Source organism: Colossoma macropomum, unplaced genomic scaffold (assembly GCF_904425465.1).
Source record: "Colossoma macropomum unplaced genomic scaffold, Colossoma_macropomum, whole genome shotgun sequence".
Classification (NCBI taxonomy): Eukaryota; Metazoa; Chordata; class Actinopteri; order Characiformes; family Serrasalmidae; genus Colossoma; species Colossoma macropomum.
The window spans coordinates 29660675-29674229 of record NW_023494789.1 but is presented as its reverse complement, the minus strand read 5'-3'; the positions used below and the strand labels follow the sequence as shown (position 1 = coordinate 29674229).

At 39.5% G+C, this 13555-nt stretch overlaps 1 protein-coding gene across 1 annotated transcript in view; it reads left to right on the top strand.

Annotated features, from left to right (window-relative positions):
* The first annotated feature begins 9016 nt into the window (after positions 1–9016).
* Positions 9017–13555, top strand: part of LOC118808272 (ATP-dependent 6-phosphofructokinase, muscle type-like) — a 47691-nt gene continuing 43152 nt past the window's right edge. Inside the window, exons 1-3 of the mRNA XM_036570819.1 lie at positions 9017–9237; positions 12459–12532; positions 12627–12704. Coding sequence (XP_036426712.1) covers positions 9156–9237; positions 12459–12532; positions 12627–12704 — 234 coding nt within the window. The 5' untranslated portion in view covers positions 9017–9155. The remainder of the gene's footprint in view (positions 9238–12458; positions 12533–12626; positions 12705–13555) is intronic.

Genomic DNA, 13555 nt, shown 5'->3' with positions numbered 1-13555 from the left:
ATTAAACGTAAAGGGGACACCAGACAGGAGGGTGCAGCCATTTAACATGATGAATAAATGAACAAGGAGGAGAGAAATGAGTGAAAAAATAAGGAGAGATTAGACACACATGCCAAAGAGGAATACAAACATGTGGAGGTAAACAGGGAGAAAGCATTGGACAGAACAGGACCACAAGAACTAGTGACTGTCAAAGCCACACTCAGCACAAAGGATCTTATACACTTACTGGGCTCATGTCCTAAATTTCTTTATTCTCTGTGTTACTGTAATGACAGTTGTGTTGTTCAATGCACCAAAAACAGTTCTAATTTGTTTTACATGGCCTCTTTATCCTTTTGTATTAAACCAGCTGATTTAGTTACTGTGTATTTAAGACTGATGTGTGTAAATGATCTCTGTTCTGATTAGTTGCTCTGTATTGTGCCTCATTCAAAAAGCAGACCGGGCTGAAACATTAAACACTACTTAAAGACCTCTGAAGTTGTGTCATCATTCTGTAGTTAAGTCCATATTAGGAATTCTGGGTCTAAACTGCTTTTCCCTATAAGGAAAATCAACCGTGTTGCTGTCAATGTCTGATAGCTGATATGTTTTATACGGACATCTTTGCTCCGAACATCGGCAGATCGTCTGAATTAAGGAGCCGAAATATGTGACGCTGAATTGACGTCATAGGACTGGCAACCTCACAAAAATACCCAGTGCAAGCTTTGTGGGCCAAATGCAAGCTTTGCAAAATAAGCATAATTAGGTTGATTTGGCAGTTTTAGGCTGCAGTTGTGGTAGTTAGTGTTGGTATATGATAGTATTAAAATGTAATAGTCGACTTACTCTCACATATTGGCTTGCTTGCTAGCATGTATGTGGCGTTATTTGAATTTTGACTGTGAAACAACATCATCATTCAGAGAATCAGGTTCTTGGGAGGAAAATGTGCACAGCACAAAACGAATCTGGTTTGGAAGCTTTTTTTACCACAGGACATAATCCACTATAGCAAATTTGATATTGCTACTGGCATTTCCTTGTGGCCCATATACCACGTGGAATGATGGCATGGAAGAGAACCAAATGCCTGTTTACTGCCACATCTTAGCCACCTTTAAACCATCACAGCCAGAACTGACCAAGCACTCAAAACCATGCCGCTACAACAACTTCCCTGTTGCCAAGTGACACCAGGCTCAGGGAGTGGACGCTAGCATGTGCTTTCCTCTCTTTGACTACCAGCTGCAGATGGCAGTGGCATTGATGGGATTTGAACTCATGATCTCCTGATGATGATGATTGGTTAGCCCATAATCTTCCATTCTCAAAAAAAGCCTACATGTCCAAAATGTTAATTACACAGTGTACTGCGTGATATATGGCCAACATCTGAATTTAAACTGTGCACCCCCACATTTCTGTTAAAGCATACATGATTGTCATGTAGCTCATGTCTGCACTGGCAGTGATTTTCGAAACTGTGTAAAATCTGCTTTGGGATGGAGTTCCTAATATAGGCAAGTTGCTAGCTACTTCAGTGTGAATGGGCTGGGCTAAACTGCTGTAGGTGGAATGTTTTTGTTTGACATTAAGAAAACAATTTAGTTCACACATATGGATCATGTGGAGTGATATATATTTATATACTACAACAAACTACTTTATATAAAGTAGAGCAACATTTTATTTTAACAACAATAAAAAGGAGTGATTTGTAGTCTCCATTCAAAATATCCCCAAGCATGGTAATTCCACAGTCAGTTAAGAAATGGTTTTATAGCATGAGCTGAGGCTTACAAGCAAATCTCTTCAGCAGGTATTAGGGGGAGAGTTACAAAGAACGGTGAAAAAAAATTCTTCTGGATTTTCCTATTAATGCATACATAAATGTATTTCAAATATATTTTAATTCACTTTTAGTAATGTAAGTAAGAGGAAGATAGAAGAATGTGGAGAAGGACAGAAACCTGGTAATATGAGGAAGTAGGGGTATCAATCTCTAACACTCACGCACACACACTCACGCACACACACACACACACACACACACACACACACACACACACACACAGAGATGAGAAAATGTGGAAATCTGTTGTAAAGTGTGCCCTCTAGCGGCATACTTTGAAATTGCAGAAAATGCAGTACCCACACACACACATACACACACACACACACACACACACACACACATTCTCAAGTTAATACTATGCTGTGTGTAATCCCATTACCAGTTAAATACCAGTTATCCTCTAATAGTAATATTTAAAATTGAAAGATATTTCTGAAAATCAGAGTGATCAAGATTGAAAAGTCACAGAAAGCACAAGCCGTCTGTGGAGATGGGTAAAGAGTTAAAGATTTCATGCATGGCTACCAGTTCACCTGGCCCTTCTACTGAGAGCGAATGCTCACAGACCTTCAGCAGAAAGAAGGGTCAGGGGAGGCAGTAGAGCTTGTAGCTTCAGGAAAATAAAAGTTTAGAAAAGAGTGAACAGGCTTCACAGATAAAATGTCAGAGCTCAAAGGCAGAACATGATTCATAAAACTTTGCTATGATGAACATTTTGCTATTGTTAGCCATTTTCTCAAGCGTGATTAAGGTAAATCAGGAAACAATATACATGCCGCCGCACAGCTATTCAAATCAATGAAATCACTAAAATGAAAAAAAAATGTAGTCTTATATGTTTAAATGTCATTACGCACACTGCATCCTTTTTAAAATGTTTTTTTTTCCACAGTGTTTAGAAAGCACATATACACTAGTAGTGAAAAGTTTGGACTCAGTTACACATAAAACAGGTACTAAAATAATAATGAGGACACCAAACCTATGAAAGAATTCACATGGACTTACTCCAGTCAGAAAACCCGGCTTTCTACCAAATTGCCCATTTGACTATTTAGACCCACCATCTCTCATCTCAACAATGCATTTACAACGACAGACATCCTACTAATTAACCTTTACTTAGGATGATATAATAGTTGGGGTTCAAGCTCTGCATTTTCCAACTCTAAATTTCACTAAAAATGGAAATGGAAATTATTTGTTTCAAAAATATTGTTTAATTTATATTTAAACAACAATTTATTAAAAAAAAAACTTCAAGCATAAGCCTTCAGGTAAAAATGTCTTGAATAAAATTGCTAATCATACAAACAGGTCTGTCTAAACTTTTGACTGGTAGTGTAGATTTGCAAAGTAAAATTAAAAACATGGCCCCAAAAAAGTGAATTAATGAATCTTGATTAAATGTAATTAAATACATTATAAGCATATATATTAAATATTCAGGCAATTCTCCATTCTTCAGCTGGAACCAGTTTGGTGGGATGACTCAGAAACAGAAGACAAAAAAGAGAAAGGAGAATAGAGAAAGAGAGAATGTGAGAGAGACATACAGTTGTATGCAAAGGTTTGGGCAGCCCTGGTCAAATTACGCTTTATTGGTTTTCTAAGTGTAAATAAGTACGCATCACGAGAACACACTTCTGCATGTGTTAAAGCAGAGATACTGTTAATGTGCGGAATTTAACATAGTGATGGGGGAAAAAACATAAAATGCAGCCTGTGCAAAAGCAAAAGTTAGGGCACGTTATATATGTTTACATATGTTTTTCCAGTGTGTTAAACTTAGCAAATAAATTGAAATTGTGCAGTAAAATATGCAGAAAAATTACATATGTAGGTTTTGTCCCTGTAGAGGACTTTCACATAGAAATATGGATGAAAAGAGAGAGAGAGAGAGAGGGGTATGCTAAGGAAAGAAACTGATCACAAAAGAGAAATGGGGTAGGACAGTAATTGTAATGTACAGCACTAAAGTTAGGACATGATAAATACATGGAGGACAACAAGGCTGTAAAAGAAAGTAAAAATAGCATAAAGGACAAGAGACAAGAAACAGATTGTGGCAGTGAGAGAAAAGGACAGAGAAAGAAAGTAGATAGAGGGAGGGAGAGAGAGAGAGAGAGAGAGAGAGAGAGAGAGAGAGAGAGAGAGAGAGAGAGAGAGAGAGAGAGAGAGAGAGAGAGAGCATATGTGAGGTCAGCTCTAATAATACTGATAAGCCCTGGTCATGGCCACCTCATTCTGCTGGGAATAATGGAGGCGGTGTGGGACAGGTGTGTGCGTGTCTGGCAGGTGTGTGTGTCCATTTGGGACGTGTTTGTGTCGGCGTGCGAGACCAGTGTGTGTTTGCTGGGCTTGTGTGTGAACAGTTTGGAGCTGGGTTTTCGCCTGGTCCACTGGATTCCACATATTGCGCTGGCCGTGCTGATCTGGCGCCTCACTCGCAGGAAGATTCGCTATCATGCCAATGCTGTTCACGGTATGAACAGTGCTTGTGTGTCTGTGTGTTTGTGTCTGTGTGTTTGTGTGTGTGAGTGTAGCCAATCTATGTTTATGTTTATCTGCTCATCTATAGTTCAGTCAGTTTAAGGTTTGTTCAGTGATTGTTTGTAGTTACTGTAGTGGTGTAAGTGTAGAACAGCAGGCTATTTAGGTACATGAGTTTGCAGATACTGTGAGTGTTGATGTGTAGTATTGGGTTTCCTGATATTTTGGCAGATAGACAGTCAGGCGGATGACCAAATGACACAGCACTTAATGGTCACACAGCTGGCCTATATGGTCAGGGGAGGGGCTTCAAAAAAGGGAAGTGACTTTGTTAAACTTGACTTTCCTCTGTGCTCCTACCAAGAGCATTAATGGATTGATTGACATTGACTTTAAACCGTATTATAAAGCTTTTTTTGGTCCATACAGAGCATTTGTTGATGTATATGCCACTAGAGTAAATGCACCTGTAGAGTATTAGTTAGTCTTAAGGAGGTTTATCTTGACTCTTTAAATAACCTCTTAAAGAGCAAGAGTGGAGAAGTTGTAACTGTCAATCAAAAACACCATAGGCATAGTACAGCTAATGCAGACCACCCACTACTCTATTCCAAATTGCAGACTAAGTGATGTGTGAGGTGGTAGGTAGAAGCAGCTTGATCTAACCTGCTTCTTTCGTCAGTAGAGAGACACCACAAGAACATGGACAGCAATCTGAACAGACTGGCTTGACCTAATTAGTTAATTACTGATGGCACATCAGAGCACCTTAGACAGCCGAGACAGAGGGAGAGAGTCTGAGAGTGTGTGTGTGAGTCTTAAGTATCTAGAGAGTTGTAGATTATAGGTGCATTAATCCGCTCTTTGCCATAATCACATTAGGAGACTATTCCAGTGGGCTGCGAAATCTTCACCTTTACTTCAGAACAGCGTAATGATACTAAACCTCTGTTTCTTATTTGCTATGTATTTTCTATTCTACTACAGACTGAACTTACAGTAAGCACAAAAGAATTCACATTAGGTGAAATTTCTACTGTAAAACATGTTGCACCTTGATCATCCTCCCCTGCACAAATTCCTTCCTGTAACTAAAGATCATTTACAGTCTCATTGGACGGGGTTTAAAAAAGGCAGACAGTCAGAAATACTGACACTGCTGTGTGTGTGAAAATCAAGTCAGAGTGTTTTGACATAAGTTTTGATGATTGAATAGACTTTTAAAACAGGGATGTACATGGCAACATAAATAAAGATTAAATTGGGTATTGCATCCATAAGCAGATGCTTTAAATGACCAATCATATAATGAATAATCAAGTATTACTGAATATTTATAAGTACTTGAAAATATTTATATTGCAGATGGAAAGCATATTTCTGAAAACTCTACACGTGGATTCTTCAGGGGTTTCTATGGCTCAAGCATCACACAGCATAGAAGTAAGTGTGTGTGTGTGTGTGTGTGTGTGTGGTAGCCCTTCACATAGAAATCAGTGACAGTCAGTGTAAATGTTTATGTAAATGTGTGTAAAGTGTACGAGACACACTGTCACACTGCCAGCCCTGAGTAGTTTTATTAGGCTTTTCTGGTAATTGTTATCAGAACACATGTAACATTTAAGAACACAGGCAGAGAGAGTTAACACAGGCAAATCCAAACACAGAAAAAGGTACAAGTATTCTACACTAATAGTGGAAAGACCAAAAGCTAGGAAACATGAGTAAATAAACCTCACTCTTCTCAAGCTGCCAAAAAATCTATGCATGATGCCACAGAAGGACCACATTTGGTTCTCCTAGTTTAGTGAAGTTAGTGAGGGTGAAGGACCTCCACAAAATGTAAACAGTCTAGGAAAACATTTAAACTGTATAGAACCTTTACATTATGTGAACTTTCTTTAAACATTTGAAAGGTTCTTCACACTCTCAAACTATTCCTCAGGGGCCCTGAGTCAGTCACACATGGGACAGAGCAAAAATGTGGACCACCTGGTGGGCCTGAGAATTTTAGAACCGTGGTTCTAAGAAACCAATAGTTGTTCTTCTATAGCAGTGGTTTTCAGCTCCAGTCCTGGGGAACCACTGCCCTGCAAAGTTTCAGGTATCCCCTGCCCCAACACACCTGATCCAGCTCATGAAGACCTTGATAATCAGTGAATGAGCTGAATCAGGTGTAATGGGGGAACAGTTGCAAGGCAGTTGTGTCCCCAGGAAGTTGAAAACCACTATTCTATGGTATTGCTTAAAGAACACTTTGTGTCACCTTTTTAAAGTATAGAAACAAGGCTCAGTATTATTTGTTGCACTAGCATGGGTCTGAAGCAGTCATACTCACAAGGTGGTACATATCAGAGTCTTAATGTATCCAAGAACAAGTGGCAAGTTCAGGTAATAATGATCAGGAAACAGCAGGGCTGAAGTAAAGCTAGGGTAAACTGGTCAAGAGCCGAGGAACTGGTATGAAATCTTCTTAATAATGACAATGTGCAGTTCCCAATATGAAGTGTAAGAACATCATACCGGGGAGGAAGAAGTGGAGCAGGAAAGAACTGAGCCTGAGGAAAGAACTGAGAATTGAACCATGGCAAGGAAGGAGACAAAGGCATACAGCACTGAATCAAGGCTAGAGATAAAACAGGAATAACAATAAGAGCCAGAGAAGTGGATGGCCTCTTTGCTGTCCCATGGAAGAGCAGAGATTAACAGGACATAGATGAAAATGAAAAGAGACAGACACAGGCAGGTGACACCATTTCCACAAGCATCAGCATAGTGATGCTCTCCAAGTCTCCATGTAGCACTCTTTCCCAAGGCTTCCCAACTCTACACAGTGATGATGCTGGAGGCTCTCTCATTGACTAACAAATGGAAGCAGAGTCTGTGTCAGTGGAACAGCACCTTCCTGGACATCAAGCAGCTCTGTTAGTGTGGATGCACCAAGGGTCAGGGGGTAGAGTCAGCAGACAGTAAAAGAGCTAAAGTACTGGAGGGATTGCACAGCCAGAGGCCAGACAAACTCTTGTGCTGGTTGCCAGATGGACCTGAGCAAGCAAGACTGTGGGAGCCAAAGTCACGTGGATCATGGAGGCAGGGATTGGAACAATGGCATGACCTGGGGCACAGACAGAAAGAGAGAATGAGATAGGAAGTGGAGCAGGGAACTGTGCCAAACCCTCAAGCAAGGCTGCAGTTCACCTTCCTTAGGAAAAGGCTTGAACTGTAACCAGAACCTAGGACAGGGAACAAAGAATCAGGAAAAAACAGGACAGGAATGGACACTGGCATTGATTCAGTAGGAATGGCAGTCTAACTGTGTCCCTCCTGGACATCCTCACTCACAGTTTGTTGACTGCCAGGGAGTCCTTGTACCAGATCTCTTCTAAGGAACACAGATTCCACAGTGACATGGGGACTGGAACAGGACTAGGACATCCTCCTCTCAAAAAGTTCTGGCAAGATCTGTCTTGCTGGATCTCCAAACTTGGTATGAAGAGGGGCTGTGAACTCTTGCACAGTCTTGGTTTCATTATTCCCATTCAGACTAGAGGGTAGCCCACTTGGAAGCTCTGCACGAGTTAACACATGATTGTTCACCTTCACTAGCAAGGTGGAAGATACGCAAAGCAAAACAAGAAGGAACACCCTGTATCCCCCAGGACGCTGGTCATCTTCACTGGCTAAATTATGTAGGGCACCCATGATGAAGGTAAAAGGATTGATAATTTCTGAGTGACTGGCACCAGTTTAGCAGCATCCTGTTTGAACTTGGTATGGCTAAGGACATAAGATACTGTAAATTTTTATTCACCTCCTTGCCTGTCTCACTGAATATGTGTTAACATTTTGCTTCTTTTTGGGGTATTAATCAGATTTAGCACCTAATTTTGCTGTGGCCAATTCCCACTTGCTATCTAGGTCATTCTCATCAACTGGGATGGTTAAGGCTAGCACATGCATACTCCAAGAGACATGATGCACCACCACATCTTTTCAAACTGTTGTTAATACCAACATAATGTCATTGAACAGCTTAAAATGCTTGGAGGAAAATGTTAACTGCCCATTCTGTTTCCCTGCATTTTCCAGCATCAAACCAATCAAGCTTTCTTGCACTCACTGCCTTGGACGGCTGTGGCATTACTTGGGATTGAACCTACCTCCTGATGATAGAGCCATTGTTAGTTCAAATGAGATCACTGTCATAATATTCGGAACAGTTGACAAAATAAGCAGATGCGGTTAACACAAAAAGAGGCACAGGATGAATTAGGTAGAGCTAGGAAACACAGATCAACAAAAAATCTAAGAAAATAATTCTCAGTGATGTTCTTTGCACTGGCAAGACTTCACACAGCAGCCAGACCAAAAGAGGAGTGAGTGTTCATGAATAAAGAACAAGTGCAAGTGATTGTGATCAGTGAGTGTTATGCCAGGCCTGGAAATATCATGTAGTCTCTTAGAGCAGAGCTTCTCCAACAGTGTGTTCATGTGTGTGCTTGTGTGTCTTTATATTAAAAACGCCTGGGAATTATATATTTAGTTTTGTGAGGGTACAGGGCTTGTCTTGTGTATGTATGTGTGAATTTTTAAGAGTGATTGGGGATTGGTGTGGTATGCGTCACTGCATGCCAAGGAGAGCAGGGAGGGGGTGTTATAAGGTATCCCCCTAGTCCGGATTCATTACTTTCCCCCCTGAGTCTGGGAGAGCGCAGTCTGGCAGAAAGAGAGAGAGAAAGAGTGTGTATGAAGAGTTTATCTGTTTTTCCAACTGTAGGTTTTGATTCTTTCTTTTTCTGCCTCAGGCCAGCCCTTCACAATGCAGGCAACACCGCTTGATCCCACCACAATGGGTGTGGGGAAGGCCATTGCTGTCCTTACATCTGGAGGAGATGCACAAGGTGAGAGAATCTGGTCTACGGAGAAATTGTCACAAGTAGGCCAATTGTGAGCAAGTTTTCCAGGCAGAGGGTGTATAGGCCAGGCAAGGGGAACGAGAAGAAAGGGTGTGTTCTTGAATGTATGAAGAGTTTCATTCCAAACCACTTTATATCTATTTGTAACAATTTTAGATCTAACAAGTTTCTGAAAGAATAATCGCTGATGTGTAATGGTATTGAATTTTTATTTCTCTAATAAAGGTGGTTTTAATCATATTGGAGGATTAATATTTCTTCCATGTGTAAAGCCCACTCCCAACAACTTATATTACAAAGAAAGAAAAATCTTGAAAGTGGTCTATTATGGGTTTTGCAGCAAAACCTTTCCTATGGAGAGAGATAGATTAATGCTATGTTATGTGTAAACATGCAGTTTCCTATAATTTAAACAGGAAATGAAATGCGGCTGCTCATGTATTTGAAGGTAGTCAAAGTAGTTGTTAGTAATGAGCAAACTTGTGTTGCTGACCAAAAATGTTTTGATGTTTTGATTTTGTAAAGCATTCAAAGCTAAGAAAAGTTTAAAAGTGCAGTTGTATTTTTCCCTCCCAGTGATTTTCTGGTAAAGGCTATACTTCCAAAATGGTAACTTTACAGGGGAAGAAAAAAACATTAACTTGTAATGGAAGTTCATCTAAAAATATTACCTTATTTTGGGTCATTTCTATTGGTCTATTCATCACGAAATTTTAACACAATGTAAAGGGAACTGGAGTTTGAAATTATGCAAAAATTAAAAAAAAAAAAGGTTTTTGTAAAACAACAACAACAACATAGATTTAACTTAAATAATATTTTCTACTTAAATAAATCATGCATCTATATTGCAGATGTAAGGGTCTGCACTGCAGGAAGTGTACAGGCCAAAGTAAGACTACTGGTGAAAATACAATTAACAAATGTAATGAGAGGCACTTGTTCAGTTCTTGTGCTGCCAGAAACAGCCAGAACTAGCAACATGATTCCCAAATCTGAAAGGTTGTGAGAGGTCACAGAACTTTCATTGCGACCTTTTGGCCAACCTTTAGCAAGCAGACCTTTGACTTTATCTGGTATCATCTGGTAACCCCAAAGATCCGCTAGTTTTTCTCTCTCTCTTCCCCCCCCCTCTCTCTCTCTCTCTCTTTCTCTCTCTCTGTGTGTCTGGAGGCTGTTATATTTAGCTAAATGACCTTTGCTGGGGTTGCAGTTGAGAGGTGGGCAGTGAGGTTTGCTCTCTCCTGTGGCTCGCTCCTAAACCGACACTCGAGCTGCCCTGCTTGCCCTTTTCAATGGGCCTAAAGCAATGACTGGGTCAGATTAGCGGGAGTGTGTTTCCACGTGTGTACGTGTGCTAGACCAGATGATCAGATAAAAGGTTTGGACCAGGCCCAAGTGTAAGTTGATTTCACACTCCCTGTGATTGGTTTGCTGTACATTGTGATTCTAAACCAACAGTGCTTAGTGCTCTGTAATTAATGCTTGGGTATCAGTTACTGAGCTATAAATTATGAAATAGACTGTGACATTACATTTAAACATGCAGTATATTATTCATCAGTTTGGAGGACATCAGACAGGATGCCTGAATTTTGGACAAAATCAGTTACCAGTGCATTAAGGGCGTTTGAGATAAGGAAGTGAATACTTCCTGTGGGAAAATAAAGGAAGCTATAAAATATAAATCTGAGAATTGTATCAGAAAACAGGAGTGAAACACATTTCTCAAACCACAGAAAACAGAATTTTATGCCTGGTTTTATTTTACCACAGCCTTTATGTTTCTCCCATTTTTCATGCAAAAGTCCAGATAATATCATAGCAAATGTAATGTTTCATATACAATGTATAATTCTGGATGTTAATATTAAGGCTATGGGTAATTGTAGGGGTATGTTGTGCACATGACCTGACTACATAATTAAGGCCTTTGCGGTTGTCAGCTAGACACTGGATTTTTTTTGTTATCGGAAACTTTCACTTCCTTATGTCAGTTGTGTGACTAATTTTGTGCATGAGAAGCACCAGTTCAGACATACTACTGTAAGCCACAGTCATCACCCTACAGTTATTGAAACTAAACAGAATGGGGAGAGCTTCATAAAGAAAGAGCTGAGTTATTTAAATGGTTTTTGTTCTTCAGTAGAAATGTAGGGTGAACTAGTACACACACAACAAGTCAAGTTACATTATATGGCCAAAAGTATGTCAACACCCCACTAATTATTGAGATATTTTAGCTACACTCATCATTAACAGCTATATAAAATCAAGCAAAAAGTCATGCATAAATGAAAAATAGACAATACTTGTGGAAAAGTTCATACTAAAGAGCTCAATGATTTTAAGTTGTCAAACAGTCAACTGTCAACTTTTTTTTTTTTTCATTTTCTTTGCCTGTGGTTAGGAGTTACTCTAATATCACAATTTAATATCCCAATTAAATTATTAGACGGAATGCACATCCCTAGTCTTCTGTGTGGCTGACATAATTATTATGGTTTACATTATGACACATATGGCTGACAGAAACAGACATTTTTTTTTTTTTTGGACCGCAACAATATATTATTTAAATGCATAGATTATAGATCAGTTCAGTCTCATTTGGTGCAATCTAAAAGAGTGTGATTTAGTTCTGTTGTTGTGCTTTCATGTTTAACAACAATGTTATTTTTAATTTAGTCTTACAAATGAGGATGTATTTAGGGAAACATTTCTACAGGTTAACTATTAGCTTTAGTTGAAAGCTTAAACAACTCTCCTTTGCTTTCTTCTTGATCACGAACCTCCATCAAATCTGCTTCCTCAGCTTGTCAGTCTCCTTCAGCTTTTTTCTCTCCCACTCATCCAGTGTTTAATAATAAATAATTTTTATGAAACTCATAGGGAATAAGAAATGAATGAGAAAACAATCAATTATTTGATCTAATAATATACATTTTTTTGGAGGGCTAAAGAACACATAGAAGGGTTAAAGCCCCTCTAAAACTGGTCTAGCAGTGCCCCTGCTCACGAAAGAAGGAAAGGTTCCTTAGGAACTGGCTGCAAAACCTGCACATAAGATGACATGAGATGTATAATTTTGTATGTCAATGTGAACATATTGTAAATATGAAATATGAATCATCCAGCTCCACTTCACATCTTACCTTATGTATGAGCTTTTCTACTAATCTGTTCCTCATTTTGTCTTCTCACAGGTATGAATGCTGCTGTTAGAGCCACAGTACGAGTGGGCATCTACACTGGCGCTAAAGTCTACTTTGTGCATGAGGTATGACACACACGCAGGACACTTTGCTGTAGTTAATAAAGGAAGTAATTCAACGTTGTATTATTCTAATTCATTATGAACATTGTGTGTGTAGGGATATCAGGGTCTGGTGGATGGAGGAGACCACATCCACCTAGCAACATGGGAGAGTGTATCTATGATGCTGCAGCTGGTAAGAAATGCACTTAAATTCTCTGTTTTTGTGTGTACATCAGCCCTGCTCTGTGAGTCAACTTATCTTTCTTACCACACTGATAAAAAACTAACAGTCCCAGCATAACTCAAGGGCTGATGGGATAAATATCATAACTCTAGATTGTCTAGCGATGGCGTTATTGTAAAGATTACTTTTACTCAAATATACACCAGATATACAAAACGTATAGGTTCACTTTGTAGGTTTATTGTCACAGACTGGAGACCATTTGCTGCTGGACAATTTATCAGCCCCTCTCTACCCTGTCTGTCAGTGGAAAGGGACCACCATAGGATCACTGCTGACCACATATGACTAGGGTGGTGGACGATTCTCAGAACAGCAGTGACACTGACATGGTAGTGGCATGGAAGTATATGGTACTGGTGTAAATGGTACATCAGGCACAGCAATGTAGCTGAGTTTGAGAATAGTGTATCCACCAAAAACAACCAGCCAACAGTCGTCCTGTCATCAGAAACTGATCACTGATGTAGGACAAGAAAATAATGCATGGAAAAAGATGAACTACACTCTCTAACTGTAAACCTACAAGGTGTACCAAAAAGTAGGTGTGTCTAATAAAGTGACCAATAAATCTTTTCCATTGATGGATGATATAGAGGGCGGCTGGTAAATTGAGCATTGACAGATGGGCTACAGTCAGCACTTTTAAACCTACAAAGTGCACCTATATGGTAGGTGTTTTCAATAAAGTGGCCAATGAGTATGAGTATTTCATTAAGTTTTTTATTATTTTGTATTGTAGCTGGCTTTTAGGCGTGGAACAGTAATGGAATTTACAAAGCAGTGCTATGGATGAGATC